This window comes from Prinia subflava, chromosome 2 (assembly GCF_021018805.1).
Source record: "Prinia subflava isolate CZ2003 ecotype Zambia chromosome 2, Cam_Psub_1.2, whole genome shotgun sequence".
NCBI classification, from domain to species: Eukaryota; Metazoa; Chordata; class Aves; order Passeriformes; family Cisticolidae; genus Prinia; species Prinia subflava.
The window spans coordinates 89,135,715-89,150,730 of record NC_086248.1 but is presented as its reverse complement, the minus strand read 5'-3'; the positions used below and the strand labels follow the sequence as shown (position 1 = coordinate 89,150,730).

Below are 15,016 nucleotides of genomic sequence, written 5' to 3'. Positions count from 1 at the left end.
AGGTGTGACTTTCTTCACAGACAGAACAAAGATGGAAATCCTTCAGCTTCAGTGTATGTAAGTTATCTGGTTATCCTGCAGCTGAAATCTTACAAAGGCTGCTGATATCACCCACCTTGCACAAGCAAAGCCTTCTCCTACTGTTTATATATTCCTGTTTTACAAACAGCCATGCTAATAACAGCACTGAAGGACACATTTACTCAACAGGTGATGGAAATATTTTCCTGTATTTAAATGAGATGTAATTACAACTTTGCTAAAACAAACCACACTCTGTTTATAATGGAAGTTAAAGCAGTCCCAAATCACTGTCGTTAATCCTCTGAGACCCTGCAAGAGAACACATCAGCTCCCAGATGTTTAACAGGATGTCATTCCAAATGTGTGCAGTCACATACACACATGAAACAAAGCAAGGCTTGTACAGACTTAACAGATTCACTATGAATTTCCTGCGCAGGTTTGCTAGGAAAACCATGATTTACCAGCTTTAGACACCTCACAGGCTTGCAGTATAGACTGACTTTTTTTTGGACCACCTTTTCCCGAAGATGTATTAAACCACAATTCCTCCACAGCAACCTATGAATCCCTTCTTTCACTGCCAGTCTGTTCCTTTCCTGGATCAAGATAACTGCCTTCAAATAAAGCTCTGTTTTTCATTCCTTCTTTAAGCATTCTTTGCCGGATCCTTTGCTGGGCCAAGTTGTACCTGCAGTAAAACCTAGAGGAGAGGACAAAAAGAAAACACGATTCCCTGCTTTATATGAGTGGCAGTATCAAACCAGAGCCATTCAGGCAGCTGAAAAGTTGCAATCTCATGTGATAATGCAACTAAAATTCAGCATGCTGCCTTTGGAATGAGGACACAAAGATGGGGTGTGCAAAGGAAAAAAGATTTAAGGAAAATGGGAATAAGTGGGGGAGATGAACACTTAGGATTCCAAAAATAATAGGAAGTATTTAAATATATATATATAAACAGAAACATTCAATCCTTTAAAGAAGTAAGTATTTTAGGGAGAAGGAAGAGGATGCTTTGCTAGGCAGGTTTTTTAAAGTAGTCCCAAAACCAACATGAAACACTATTTCTGAAAACTGAAAAACACAGGGATCATGTTGTACAATTTGCCCAGCATAGGTCTGTCAAATTGAAGAAGCATTTTACATACCAGTATCCTAACATTGTGCAAATAAAGCCACCAACTGCAACATCACAAGATCTTTTAACTCTACCTGAAAGAAAACCAAAGAAATCTTATGAAAAGTTAGAGAAAACAACTTGTATGACTTTCCATTATTAATAACACCTAACAGCAAATAGGTTTTTTTCTTGCAAATAAATATATAAAATCCAAAAGGAATATGTACTTACTAGTTGCTAAAAAATGTCCAAGACCCATAACTAAAGACCCCAAGGAGCCATAGAGCACCGATTCTCGTGCACATGGGACATTTTTAACATCAAGAAATCCCAGGAGTTTAAAGGACTGTAAGACAAAAAAAAAACAAAACACCCAACCATAAATTTAAAGAATCACTTCTGTGGAAGTCTATGATGCCAACTCCACTGTAAAACTGACTTGTTATCTTAATAGTCAAGTACAACCAACCAAGAACTTACTGCCTCCAGCTGACCAAAAGTGATCAGGTACAGATCTATTAGCGATGTTTTTGGAAGAGTTAACTATTAATTTACATAATGTAGTTTTGCACAAAACTGTTGATCCATCCTTTCTACTGAATATTAAAAAATATCTACTTTATTTTTTTACCTTTACATTCCCCAGAAAAGGAAGGGAGCTGACCCTTAAGAATCCAGGATTTTTGTTACATCACAGCAAACAAAGGAGGTTACAATCAAGTATGCAGTTAGTCATGCCATGTAATTTTAGTACCTGAAACAGCAAATGTGCTGGAAAAAAGTTTACTTACTGGAGAACAAGAATGTAGTAGAGAACCTTATACTGAATACTGAATAGTAACATGTATAAACCATTAATTTATGACCTAACCCTCTGTCTAGGCCAGGGGTTGGGCACACGGGTCAGGGCCAGGGCAGCTGCCCCTCAGTGACACCTGCACATTGTTCTGCTATCAATCCTTTGGTCAGGGACAGTGTGAGAACACGTTTCGTTCTATTGTGCTTACATCATTAGAGCATGAAGAATCACGTGTGCAACTGTACCAAAATTCATCAAATGTGATTGTTTTATTTTGTTGTGAAGGTATTCCATTTGGTCAAAGTAGATTTTGAAGACGGAGTACTACAGTAAACGACTGCTAGTGGAGGGCTGTCAACTCTGTGAGACAAGTCATTGTGTCACTGTGGTGATGGCAAGCATGGAAATCCCCATCGTCAGTTTTATCCATGTTCCCCAGGGACATCCATCAGCTGTCCCTGTGTACAAGCGAGACAGAAAGGATGAGGTCTATGTTGGTCGTATCTCCTAATGAGTAATTTCAAGTGCTCTCATGGGGAAGAAGTCACTTGATATGTTGCTGCTGTTGGCTAAGAAGGTATGCCTGCTACATCCATGCAGCGCGATGCATCCTTTTAAAACAGCCTCTCAGCCTGTTGCTGGGCATCATTTCTTGTCTCTGACCTCTGCTGCCCACCGGCCTCACGAACCCTCCAGTCTCACCACGGTGTTTGGCCCGCCAAGAGAAGGTCCCACGGACGGGCCCGGGGGAGCACAAACAACCCCCGCCGCACCCGCCTGGCCCTGCAGAGCCTCGGTTCTGCCGCAGGTTTCCGTCTATTGTTCCCTCGTTATTTCCTCGGGCGGTGACACTGCGGGGCGGGCCGGCGGGCCGGCGGTCACTGCCGCTCTGCAATGACCTCCCGTGTCCCCAGCGCGGGGCTGCAGCGATGAGGGGCTGCCTCCTCCTCCTCCTCCTCATGATCACCCTCGTTCTCCTCCTCGCCCCTCGCCGTTTCCCCCCCCTCCCGCCCTCCATTACCTTCCCCGGCTCAGAGTCGCCCTCGCCCGCCATGCCGCGGCAGCGCCTTCCCGCCCGCACCAGCGAGCCGAGGCTGCGCCCGCGTACAGAGCGGCGGCGAGGGGAGGCCGCTCCGCCCGCCCCGTCTCTATGGCGCCAGCGGAAAGGGCGGGGGCGGGCGCGCCGGCGCCATTTTAGGTCCCGGCGCTGAGCGAGATTCCAGCGCAAATCCTTTGTTCGGCGAAATGGGTCACGGCGCGGGGGGCGCGCGCGCGCGCGGGCACGCGGCCGGGGGCGGGGCGCCGGCGCTGGCCCCGCCCTCGCCTCGCACCGCCCGCCCGCTCCCCGCCGCGGGCGCGCGCCCGGGCCGGGCGGGGCTGAGGGCGGCCCCGGGAATGCGCGGGGCCCCGGGAATCGGCAGGGCCTCGGGTGTCCGCGGGGCCTCGGGAATCCGCAGGGCTCCCGCACGGAACACGCGGCAACGCCGCGCTCCGGCATCCCGGGCGCCATAGGTCCTGCCATAGGGGCCCTGCCGCGGTCGGGCTGAGCCGAGCTGTTAAAAGCTAAAAGAGAAGCAGCGGGGCTGGGAGGGTGCCACACGCGCTCAGGGGGTGGCACCCAGTGGGAGAAGGAGGTTCTGGGATCCTTGGCGGAGCGTGGCCAGCCTGGAGGGGATGTATATTCCCCACCGCGGATGGGGGAGAGCTGATTGTCAGTGGGAGCGTCCCAGGATGCTGGAATGGGACGAGGGAAAAGGTGGCTTTTGCCGCTGGGCCAAAAGTCCCCGGGCGGCAGCGGGAAACGGGAGGTGGAGGAAGAATGGATTCAGAAGCGCTGTGGAAAATGGCTCCTGTGAGGCCATGCGGAGCAGCATCGGGCACAACCCAACCCCAGGGGGTTCAGCCCGGGTGAGCCTTGCTGAGGCACTGGACAGGCTGGAAGTGACCCCTCAGGTGTGTCACTGTACCTGCAGTAAGGTAAATTTACCTGCAGAGGTGAATCGTGCCAAGTGACTTAGGACAGAGGGACAGTTCTCCAGGATACTGTAAAAATACATTTTGCTGCAAGAAAACAAGGCTCTCCCTGCTAAGTAGCGAATTACAGGATAGTTTCAATTTAGGACCTTTTCCATCTTAGCAATGAAGTATAACAAGGATGGGAGATGGGCAATACTGCTCTTTGATCTAAAAAATAGTGTGTCCCGACTTACGAGGCGTGAGATATCTTCAGACTTGTTAAATATTAATATGTGTTTGGGGTTTTTTTAATCGTGTACTAAATAAAATGGCCTTTTTCACACACTGAAATTTATGTCCATTTGGATTTTCTTTTACTACTTCTTTTTTTCTCCCGTGTTTGTGGGATTTTGGAAACAATGTACTTTCACACAACCAAATTTCATGTTTCACTAGCTGCAAAGTGCCACTGCACATTTGCATGAGCTATTTTAAATCTCCCATGGATTAGAAACATATCTCAATCCTTCCCAACAGTCCCAGTCTATCACTCTTTTGTTGTCTTTGTAGACATCGTTGGCAGAGCTCTGAATTCACGGAACACACTGATTCAATACATTTGCTATCCATTTTAAAAAGATCAGTAGGAGTCCCTCAAATTGTGAGTAGTATGGCCTTTTTAAAATTAATTATATTATGTATGTAGTGATGCAAACAGGACATTTGCTGCATGATGCAAAAACCAAAATTACTGACATAATCTTCCATTGGAAAAGCTTCTTATGTCTGGTTTTATTTTAGTTGGTTTAAAAATTAAGCAGTGACAAATACTGAGGAATGTAGCAAGGAATCCCAAGAGAATGCTGACATGTCCGAGATTACCAAGGGCACAGTGGTGAAAAAGAGACACTGCTTTTACTGCCAATGAGGTGGCCTGGCCTGCAGCAGCTCATATTTTGAAAGAAAAGAATGGAAGGGTCTTTTTTGCTTTGAAAGAATTAAGATGGTAGAGAGCAAAATACACAAATGGAGTCTCTTCTGTCTGATTCAAATATAGGCTAAGGAAAAGTACATGGTTTTCCCTATATGTCATTTATCCTTTCCCAAATATCCAGATCATACAAATTACACTACAATTAACAATACTATTCTAATTTTTTTCCCCCTCTCCTTGGTACTTGGTCATTACTCTGCTTTACGGCTGCACCTCACAGCTCTGCTTCTTGTCCTTCAGAAGCTGCTCCAACATTAATTACTATTAGCCTTTGTGGAATTAGAAGTACGCAGAAGAAGGCTGCTTGTCAGTACTTCAGGTGAGGGAAGGTGCTGGAGCTGGAGCCTGCTTAGCCTGAGAGAAGAGGGACACTTGGGATGGCCTGAAGCACGCAGCCATCGTTCCCTCGTGTTCCATAGGGACCTGGGATGCCAGGGTGTGCAGAGGGCACGGGGTGACGCCCTCCAGCACTTGAGGAGGGCACGGCTCTTGAAGTGTGAGCCTTGGACTTCTGCTGCTTCTACCCTCATGTGCTCTGAAGGCTCTGGCACTAGGGTCTTCTTTTTCACATGCTAGGTTCAAATAAAAATGAGCGTAGCTGCTTCTAGCTCACTGAAATTCAGGTTTAAGCCTGTAAATTGATAAAGGAGATTGAGGTAGGGTGAGCATGTGGTATTTTATAAGGGTGATCACACAGGGAATGTGAGAGCTGCTGGAATATGCCCACTGCCTTGCCAATGTGGCTTGCTGCAAGAGCTGAACCGACTTATATTTAAACCCTTGCTACAGCTGGCCCAGCAGAGGCACATCCCAGAGCAGCTTCCCCTGTATCCTGCCAGTGTGCACACAGGGAGGGTGGTACAGCAAAAGCCTCTGCATGCATGCCTTCCTCCATGAACAGGAACACTGTGCTGTTTCTGGAAGCCAGGCATCTTGTATATGGCAGCAAGTTTGGAATTGCTGCCTTGAATTTCTGACCCTAAAGGACACAACTGATATATCTAAACATTCTTGTTTCCTTAATGACACTGAGTGGAGCTGGAGACCCTTGGCAGACCTGCCTGGCCAATTTCTATCCATCACAGTGTGCTGATTGCCACCTGCTCTCAGGTGTTTGAACTTCTACATTTATGCAGTTCTTATTTTTATTAGCACTGATCAATAAAGTGTAGCATCCTTAGCTGTATGCCTTTCCATCCCAAAATTGACAGCTGGTCAATGGTTTGGGTGGGTCTTTGACAGCATCTTTGTTCTGTCACCCTTCACCTCTGTGTTTAAAGGTCAAGCCAGGCAAAACTCCTGTCAGTCCAGCAACAGGAAGGAGGCCACTGTGTGCAGGACATGAAGCAGCAGACAGAAAGTGTTCATGTCACAACAGTGCAGACAGGAACCTGGCTCACTGACTTCTCCAGTGTTTATTTCCTTCATCAGAAGACTTCACTGATGGGTTTAATCCCTACACACATGGATCTTGTCACTTCTAACACAATTTTGGCTTGTACTCCCTAGAAGGAGGAAACCATCACACAAGGGTGCAATTTCCTACCTTTAGCACCTCTTGGCTGAAGCTGTACTACTGTAGCCGTGTGGAAAAGCAGGCACCTGAAAAGCTGTGACACCCGTCCTAAGAAACAGAAATACATTTATTAGACGGTGTGGATGACAACCCCTTTAGGTTGATGGCCACCATGGACAGATAACTAAACTTCCTGGTGAACTCAGCATCTCCCAAGGGCTGCATGCTCTGCCCAGGGCGCTTGCAAAGGCTCTCCTGGTCTGTCCATAGCAGCTCTTACTGGCAAGCGGAGGCTGCTCTGCCTGTTCATACCCATAGATATCAGCTTAAACTGTTCTAAGGTGGGCTGCTGACACCAGAGGTGGTCCAGGCCTTCCTCCTCTTTGCTGTGCAATCCTGCCTTCTCTGTGTCACCAGCTCTGCCAGCTGCTGCAGCTGAAAGTTAGCACTGCACAAAAAAGCTGCTTCCTGGCCACGATATGGGGACAAAGAGAGAGCAGAGAGATTAACATCAGGTGCCTCAAGAAGTTGCTCTGTTGAAGATGTTTGGAAGGTAGCAGTCTGTTGGGTTCCTGGGCTAGCTGGGGCACACCTTAAGATAAATTTTTGTGATGTCCAGCAGGGATTTGTCTTCATGGTGACCCTGAAGCTACTTAAATAGCAGTGAAGGAATTGCTTGTGGTAACCATGTGCCATTGTGTAAGCCATGAAAGCAAGAGGTACTTGGAATTCATGAAGAGGTACCAGAAGTCACGAAGAGGGTGATTATTCCACTCATGTCCTCAGCTGCCTTGAGGGTGTTTGTCCTTCCAGGGGAGAACATTATGTCACTGAATGCAAGTGCATAGGAATAATGTGTTCTGCAGTTACGTGTTTCTGAGCTGCACTTGCAGCCCAGAAAGCCAACTGTATCCTGGACTGTATTAAAAGAAAAGTGGCCAGCAGGTTGAATTCTAACCTACTCTGCTGTCGTGACACCCCAGCTGCATTGCTGCATCCAGCTCTGGGGTCCTCAGCACAGGAAAGACATGGATGTGTTGGAGTGAGCCTAAAGGAGGGCCACAGAGATGCTCAGAAGGCTGGAGCACCTCTATGGAGACACCCTGAGGGAGCTGGGGGTTTTCAATTCTGGAGAAGAAGAGGCTCTGGGTATATCTTACAGCAGCCTTCCAGTACCTGAAGGGAGCCTGCAAGAGAGCTGGAGGGGAACCTTCTGGCAGGACCTGTTGTGGTAGGACAAGGAGTGATGACTTTAGACCGAATGAGGGTAGATTTAGATTGGATATTAGCAAGAAATTATTCCCAATGAGAGTGGTGAGGAACTGGAACAAGTTGCCCAGAGATGACCCATCCCTGAAAATATTCAAGGTCAGAGTGGATGGGGCTCTGAGCAACCTGATCTAATTGAAGAGGACCTGCTCATTGCAGGATTAGATGATCTTTAGTGGCCCTTCCAACCCAAGATACTCTGTGATTCTGTGTTTCTGTGATGGTTTTCTGGGGGTAGATGGTTATTATGATGGCTGCAGAGATACTGTGCTGTAGGTTATGTCAGAGTAACCCTTGTGGGCTCAGGGCACGCACCAGGAGCGTGTGCAGGCTGCTTGTTGCCAAGGCAGTCAGCAACCACACTTGTGCAATTGAATTTTTAAAAAAACCCTTTTCCCCCAAGCATTAATGTTAATGCAAATTAACTTTCAACTGCATGACAGTTTTATTCTGGGTTGGCTTTGCTGATTGTTTCTGTGGGCTGACTTTGCCTAACTTATTCCTAACTGCTGGTACAAACGATCTTTTCATCTGGAACACATAAGAAATTTTAATTCAGTGTCTTCCTCTGAAAGCCAAGGAAATAAAGGCAGGCTTCTAATAGCTTTATTTTTTTTTCTACCAGATCTTTTAATCTCTTTATGTTATTTAGGCACTTGATTCAAAAAGGAAGAGGAGTTTATGTTAAAAAAGGCGTCTCATATAAAACATAAGGGTTGTAATTGCAGCTATACTGTTGGATGTAGAGCTAGATTTAAAATTTCCTGACTTACTAGTATAAATTGGACTAAAGGATGCTTCTGACTAAAAATAGAGCAACTTTTCTTAAGTAATCATTTTTTTTAATATAATGTAAATTACTTTGTCTATAAAGCATGTCTTAAATGTATCAGTGTGTTAGGGGTTAGATTTGGGTTTTTTTTTCTTCTCACAGAATTTTTTCCCATAAGTTTCCAAGAAGCCTTGATGACTACTTAGTCAGAACAAAAAGGGGTACTTGAGGGATATAGCAGCACGAGGCTACACCTATTGTTTCTGAGTCCCTGGGAGTGTCCCTCAGAGGGGAGAGATGATGAGCTTTGGGAAAGGCAAAAAAGACAGATCTGGGGGAGGGGGAGGCACTCTTGCTCTCAGCGCCAAAGAGGACGGTCAAGCTGCCCTCTGCCTCTGCCTCGTCCTGGGAAATCTATCGTCATCTGCTGTGTACCCGGGAATCCTGAACTCGCTTTCTCCAGCCTCCCCCCACCGCCGCTGCTTCTTCCGAGCTTTGAGGTTCCTCTGCTGCTCTGTAGCCCTGCACTGCCCAGCCCTGCCGGGACACCCCTGCTGCTCCAGCTGCCAGCGCAGAGCTCCTCATCTGATCCACCAGCCCGGGACTTTCCTCCCTTCCAGCTCGGCCTCTCGGAGTCCTGCAGGGGCGCCGAGATCAAACTGCTCTGGGCTTTTGTAAAAGAAAGCCCTCAAGGTTCTTGGTTCTGTTTATTATTGATGCTGTAGTTGTTGTTTGTTTGTCGTTTTGTCATATATACTAGTAAAGAACTGTTATTCCTACCCCCATACCTCTGCCTAAAAGCTCCTTTAAATTTTTTTTAATCGGAATAATTTAGAGGGAGGGGATTTAAATTCTCCATCTCTAGGGAAGTCCTGCCCCTTCCTAGCAGATATCTGTCTTTCAAACCAAGACACAGTGGCAAAGACTAACAGACACTTAAGTTTTCTTGTATGTCACTGTAATCCACTTCAAGCAGATGATGGTACTATATATTTCTGCATGTTTGGTCTTTTTTTCTTAATTTGCAGTTCTGTAAGTTGCAGAACTAGTTGTATGTTGTGTTGTTTTGGTTTTTTTTTTAAACTGAAGACATTGGGAGATATAAACTGCTTCTGACACAAATTTGAATGGTGACCTCGTAACCAGAGGGTCATGGGCACAAGAAGGTGGAAGGGACTCCTTTCTTGCCTCAGAGCTACTTTCCTTTGGCCCTGTTCCATTCCTCACGTGTTCATCTAACTTCACCTCAGAACTTCCCCTTCCATTTCACGTCTTCATTTTTCAGAACACAGTGGCTGCCCTGCGCTTTCTATCACGAAGAGTGTGGAGGGTGGTTATTATGAACTCTGCACCTCGTGTTCCACGTCTGTCAGATGAATGTGTCAGGCTTAATCTTTATTAATTCCTGAGGGAAATCTGAAGACTAGAGCTAATAAGGTATTTGTATGGTAATTGTTTCTTTTGAGACATGGTTTCTGAGAATTCATGACAAACTGAAAAGAGTTGCATGAGTATGAAATTTATTTAGAAATAAGCTTTTTAAGTAGCACAACAAAATTAGAAAATTCATAGGGGAAAAAATATATTGAAGATTATTAAATGCTCAGGCACCCTCTCAGACATAAGAATTCCCTCAGCACAAGTCACTGGAGGCTGCAAGAGTATTCTGAGGCGTTATCGTGGCACGCTTCTCCTGTCCTTACACTTTTCCCTATATATCCAACACTAGATAAATTAAATTTTTGCATGACTCACTGGGGTTCTTGCATTTTTGCCAAGATCAGGCTAAAGCCCAGAGAAGGGAAAGTGACATAACACAGACAGTGACATCACTGAACTGAAGGGTAAGAAAGGAAAGGGATGGTGTGCCAGGAGCCACTTTGGTGACATGTTCTGCATGCAGTGTGCTGTTCAAGTGGATGTGTAATTAGCAGCGTACAGGGAGAGAGGAGGCACATTCAAGGAGCAGAGCATATCAAAGTAGATACTCAAACCAAACTGGAGAAGATGTTCAGAAGCCATGCCATGTATCGACTTCAGAACATTATGATGTATCAGATAGATTTCATTATATCTTATTGGGTTTTTTTCCTTTTATTTTTTCTCTTTAGCGAGTGGGGGAGGGCAGGGAGTTTGTGGGTTTTATTTTGGTTTTGTAATCAAGTTTAAAGTAGATTTCACTGGCTTGTTCCCACCTCACATTGTCTGGTGACATGACTGTCTGCTAGTACCCTGCCAGATGCAAGGTGTTTTGTTCCACTGGAAGTTACAGTATATTCCTGAGACAGCCGCCTTCCAAATCACATGGAGAGATTCAGAGAAGTCAGTGTATGTTGTTTCATCGTGCTACAAAGGCTGGTTTCAGTCTGCTAGGGCAGGATCTCCTACACAAAATAACACACCTTTGGCAAGGGGTAAAGGAAAAAAATTGCACATGCTTCAGAGGGATCTCACAAGAAACAGGCAGTCTGCAAGGATGAGATTTGAGAGTTCAAAGTCAAACACAACATTTTATTTCCAAACAGTTGTTCAAGATTTGCAGGCACCTCAGGTGTCCTGCTGTGGTGTCCAGATTCCCTGGCAAGAATTCAAGGTTTTTCTCGTTCGTGACAGGAATGACTTCATGTCTTGCACACTGAGAGTGTTAATTTAGCATATAAATATTTCTCTACCTGGTGTGGTTTCTGCTGCTTTCTGAGAAGCAGCAGAGATTAAAAATACCTCATATCTTGTTGCTTGGTGGTTTTGGATCCAATTTTGTTTTCTCTTTTCCTGATGCCTCACTGTGACCTGGCTGAAGGCTGAGTCAGTCTGTTGGTGACTGGCTACTGAGGGCTGCAACCTTCTGTCATATTTTGATTTTGGAGGATCCTGGTTTCCTGCCTAAAGCATCGGGTGCTGAGCTGAAGTCATTAACTCTAGAGAGCACCTGATGCAAGACAGCCATCAGAATTTGGAGGGAGGGGGAGAGCGTGTGTAGTGCAGAAGCTGAGCTCTGAGGTTTTGGGAAATAGTAGGACAGCTGGAGCTCTTTGGGTTGCTGGGGGAACTGCTCCCAGATGGACATGGGGGGTCAGTGTGCACTCTGCACTCAGCTGCTGCCATCCCCCTCCTTGTGCGAGCGGTGCTGCTGGAGGAGCCTTCCAGAGGCTCCCTAGGGCAGGGCACGGTGCTGCTGCCCTCACCAGCAAGACAACTACCTCCTCCCTAAACTGAGTTTCAGACCTCCTGAGCATGGGCATCCGTTCAGGGGCCACTGAATTATGCAGAAGGGTTTTCTCCTTTATGCTGCTGGTTTTATTTTCTCATACATTTTCCTGTGCTGATAGTTCTATTTTCCCAGCATGTCTGACTTGTGCCTTCTCAGTACCTCTGCAGCAACAAGAGCAGAAACTAAACACGTGCTTAATTGTCTCACTTACAAACTGTTTAAAATTCTTAGATAATTGATGTCTGATAGATTGGTTTTTCTCATCTGCTCAAGCTAAATTAGGCTAACACCAGCTAGAGGTAGCTGGTGAGTTATTCTTCCAGTCCTGGGAGATTCTGTGGTTGGCAGAATATTCAACAACCATCGCCAAATGCCGCGCTTCAGAAAGGGGCCATTTCTCAGGTGAGGAAGAGAAAGAGAGGGCTTATTGTGATGGATGGTTCTTCAGAGCACTAACATGGGCTTCTGACAGTATAATTCTGAATAATGGTGTTGGTTCCTTCTGATTCTCATCTCATTCTTGTGCTAGGGAGCAGTAAGTGCATTCCCCTAGTTTATGGTTTCCTTTTTACATCTATTTGCCTTTAAACTCATCACTCAGGATGATCATTGCAATCCAGCAGTTTGTCTTAAATCCCCCATCTTTTTCAAATGCTCGTCACGAATACTAACAAATGAATGCTGTTCAAAATTCTGGATTTTTTTTCCGACTTAGCTACAGGCAAGTTTCAGGTTTTTAACACATTAGAGATCTCTTTAAAATCTTATCAATAACTGACATAATTATCTACTCAGTTAAGTTGTGGCAAAAGACCAACCCCTAAGAAGAATCTTAGGCATTACGCTCTTATTTTTAAGTTAAATCATGGAATGGTCCCCAAACCCTCACCATTTCATTTATTGGGTATTTCTCAAAAAAAAAAAAAACAAAAAAACAAAAAAAACCCACAGAGCTGCTGTGCATTCAGAGGAGTAGAATTTAAGCACTTGTTTTTATTTAAGTCTCAGTAACCACCAGCTCCTTAGTAACTAGGGGTGTTTCTGCTAAGAACAATCTGTCACCTGTCACTGGGCTTTTAAGTGACTGACTTCACATCCAGAGCTGAGACAGATAATTGACAAAATCATGCAGACTTCAGCTGAAGAAAGTGCTAATTTATTTTTTTAAATAGTATCCACAAATGTGCTGCTTTTTCAGTTAATTTCACATTCTTAGACAATTTCAATCTGTAGTTACAAAGAATGGCATGTGGATTGATTGTAGCTTATTTGTAAAGCTGTCAGATACAAGTAGTCCAGAGTCTGCAGATTTATATAAGCATTGGTTAATTTTTTCATAATTAAACCAGCTAAGTTTCTGAAAAGTTTCCTGAATCCCTTTTAACACACATTCACTGATATTTTAGCAAAACACTAACCTCCCAAAGTCTTAAAGTTTACTGATATTTTTAAATTTATTAAATTTGTTAGTATAATTTCTGGGGAAAAAACAAGTTGTAAAGTAACTTGAAAATGGCTCTGTAGGCAACAGCCACAGACAGAAAATTTGATAAAGGTTAGAGAGGTCAGAGGTGAAGCTGGTGGCTTCTGCCCTGAAGAGTTTTTAAGGAACCTTGTCAGCAAGGAAACTTCCTCCTGCTTCTGCATGATTAATACCTTTCTGTCTCTGCCCTGGTTACTGACCAAGGAACTTCCATCTGGGGGAAAATTCTGCTAGCTCCTGGAAGTGAAGTTCTCACATACATACTGCTCTCAGACAGAGAAACCAAATGCATGAGTCAGTAAAACAAAACAAAACAAACCCAAACCACTGTACTGTTTTATCAGTGATCAGGACACACAGATTTTCTGTAAGTCATTTGCTGGACTCACCTGCAGCAGTTCTGGGTGTGCATCTGGCAGCCCTGGTTTCTTGTCCCTCTTGTCCCGGTGCTGAGGATGCTGGAGTGTCGGTGCATGGCAGCACCGGGGAGCTGAAGGAATGCCTGGGTTTGTGAACCAAAGCTGCAGAGGAAATGTTCAGTGACACTGTCAGAAGGCCCCTCTGTTGTGATCTGAGACAGAGTTCAGTTATCGCTCTGTGATCAAATTGCATCTGCCAGGTTCTCAGATAACAATTGGCACAGGGCTGTTGGGTGACTTTCCCATGCTTTGTGTGCTGCTATGGGAAAGGGACACTGGGAACCAACTTTGAAACTCACAGTCTCCACTCCTGTTACAGCTGTGGGTCAAGCAAATTCTGGACTGGTTTGAAAGCTGATGTTTGGCTGAATAATGAAGGACCAGTTGAACAATGTAGGAGTCAGATGTGAGCATTCATTCCCTGATCTGTTTGCCTGTCTTAGGGGCAGCCTGAGGCTTTGAGAGCAGAGGGAGGTCTGGACTGGCATCCCTGAGCAGGCAGGGTTGCTGTCTCTGCTGGGATGTCACCCAGGGTGCTGAGCTGAACTGACTGTGTGCTGCTGTTCTCCACCTCTTATCACACTGCTGTCCAAGGCTGTTTTGTTAGAATAGACAAGGAGTTAAAACTGACAACACAACTCTCTAAATTACATTGTACGACAGAATAAAGATTTGGAAAACAGAGCTATCCTCTACTCACTGGCTTCTTAAAAGGCAGACAGTCTTTCCTCTACGGTTTCCTTGAGTCCCTTTCTCTGTCCAGGCTCTTGCCTTATCTTCTGAGCATTGCCTTATCTTCTGACCAACCTTCCTCCTTAGTCTTAGCTGGATACAAGACTTTGTATCTGGTTGCTTTGTGGCACCTATGGGACCCATCTCCTGCCTCTGTTCTGGCCCCAACCACTTAGCACCCTGGCTCTTTGCTTTTCCTAGAAGCTGCTGAGTGCTAAGCCATGGCTGGACCAGCTGGAGCACAGAGCCAAGCACTTTGCAAACTCATCAGGAAAACTACTGAGCTGTTCTCTCAGGGAACGCTACCCATGTGGGTGAGAGGTGTTCAGAGGAGGTGGAGTGCTTTGAGATAAATTGCTCATCCAGGAAGAAAGGCAGTAGGCTGGAAAGCTGATTCCCTCACATCAGCGTCTACCCTCTCTGGCAAGGCTCCAAGGAACATCTGAGCCTTTTCTGACACGAGCTGGGAGGAAGGTTCTGAAGCAAATCTGGGAAAGGCTACATGATGGCGAGCTTACTCAGTCCTGAAAACTCTGCCTGTGCCAAACAAGCTCCTTTCAGGTATGAGTGTTTTGTTACTCCCGTGACAGACTTAAACCAGCTGGAAAAGCACTTTATGTACTAAATCAAGAGGCACTCAATGCCAGTGTGTAGGTAACTGAATCATGCCCTGCCTGTCCAGCAACTTGAGACCAAAGAACCCAAGCAGAGCTCCCCT

General features: G+C 45.6%; 1 protein-coding gene across 3 annotated transcripts; it reads right to left on the bottom strand.

Annotated features, from left to right (window-relative positions):
- Positions 1–211: 211 nt before the first annotated feature.
- On the bottom strand, positions 212–15,016 carry LOC134547238 (cytochrome c oxidase assembly protein COX20, mitochondrial). 3 transcript variants are annotated; one of them, XM_063390961.1, is made up of 4 exons: positions 2,968–3,201; positions 1,379–1,493; positions 1,176–1,260; positions 212–727 (listed from the first exon to the last, which is right to left on the bottom strand). In XM_063390961.1, exons 1-4 carry the CDS (start codon positions 2,998–3,000, stop codon positions 586–588), a joined length of 375 nt encoding a protein of 124 aa, XP_063247031.1. In that variant the 5' UTR covers positions 3,001–3,201; the 3' UTR covers positions 212–585. The 3 variants fall into 3 exon arrangements, with proteins under 3 accessions (XP_063247031.1, XP_063247032.1, XP_063247034.1); XM_063390962.1 differs by having other exon boundaries at positions 1,176–1,239; positions 2,968–3,189; XM_063390964.1 differs by lacking the exons at positions 212–727; positions 1,176–1,260; positions 2,968–3,201 and adding exons at positions 6,443–6,520; positions 13,537–15,016 and having other exon boundaries at positions 1,423–1,493.

Coding starts and splice junctions, on each gene's coding strand:
- LOC134547238 (XM_063390961.1), bottom strand. CDS start 3,000: ATGGCGGGCGAGGGCGACTCTGAGCCGGGGAAG. Junction 1,261..1,378: donor TGGACATTTTTTAGCAACTA/GTAAGTACATAT, acceptor ACTTTTCATAAG/ATTTCTTTGGTTTTCTTTCA. Junction 728..1,175: donor TGCACAATGTTAGGATACTG/GTATGTAAAATG, acceptor CCTCTCCTCTAG/GTTTTACTGCAGGTACAACT.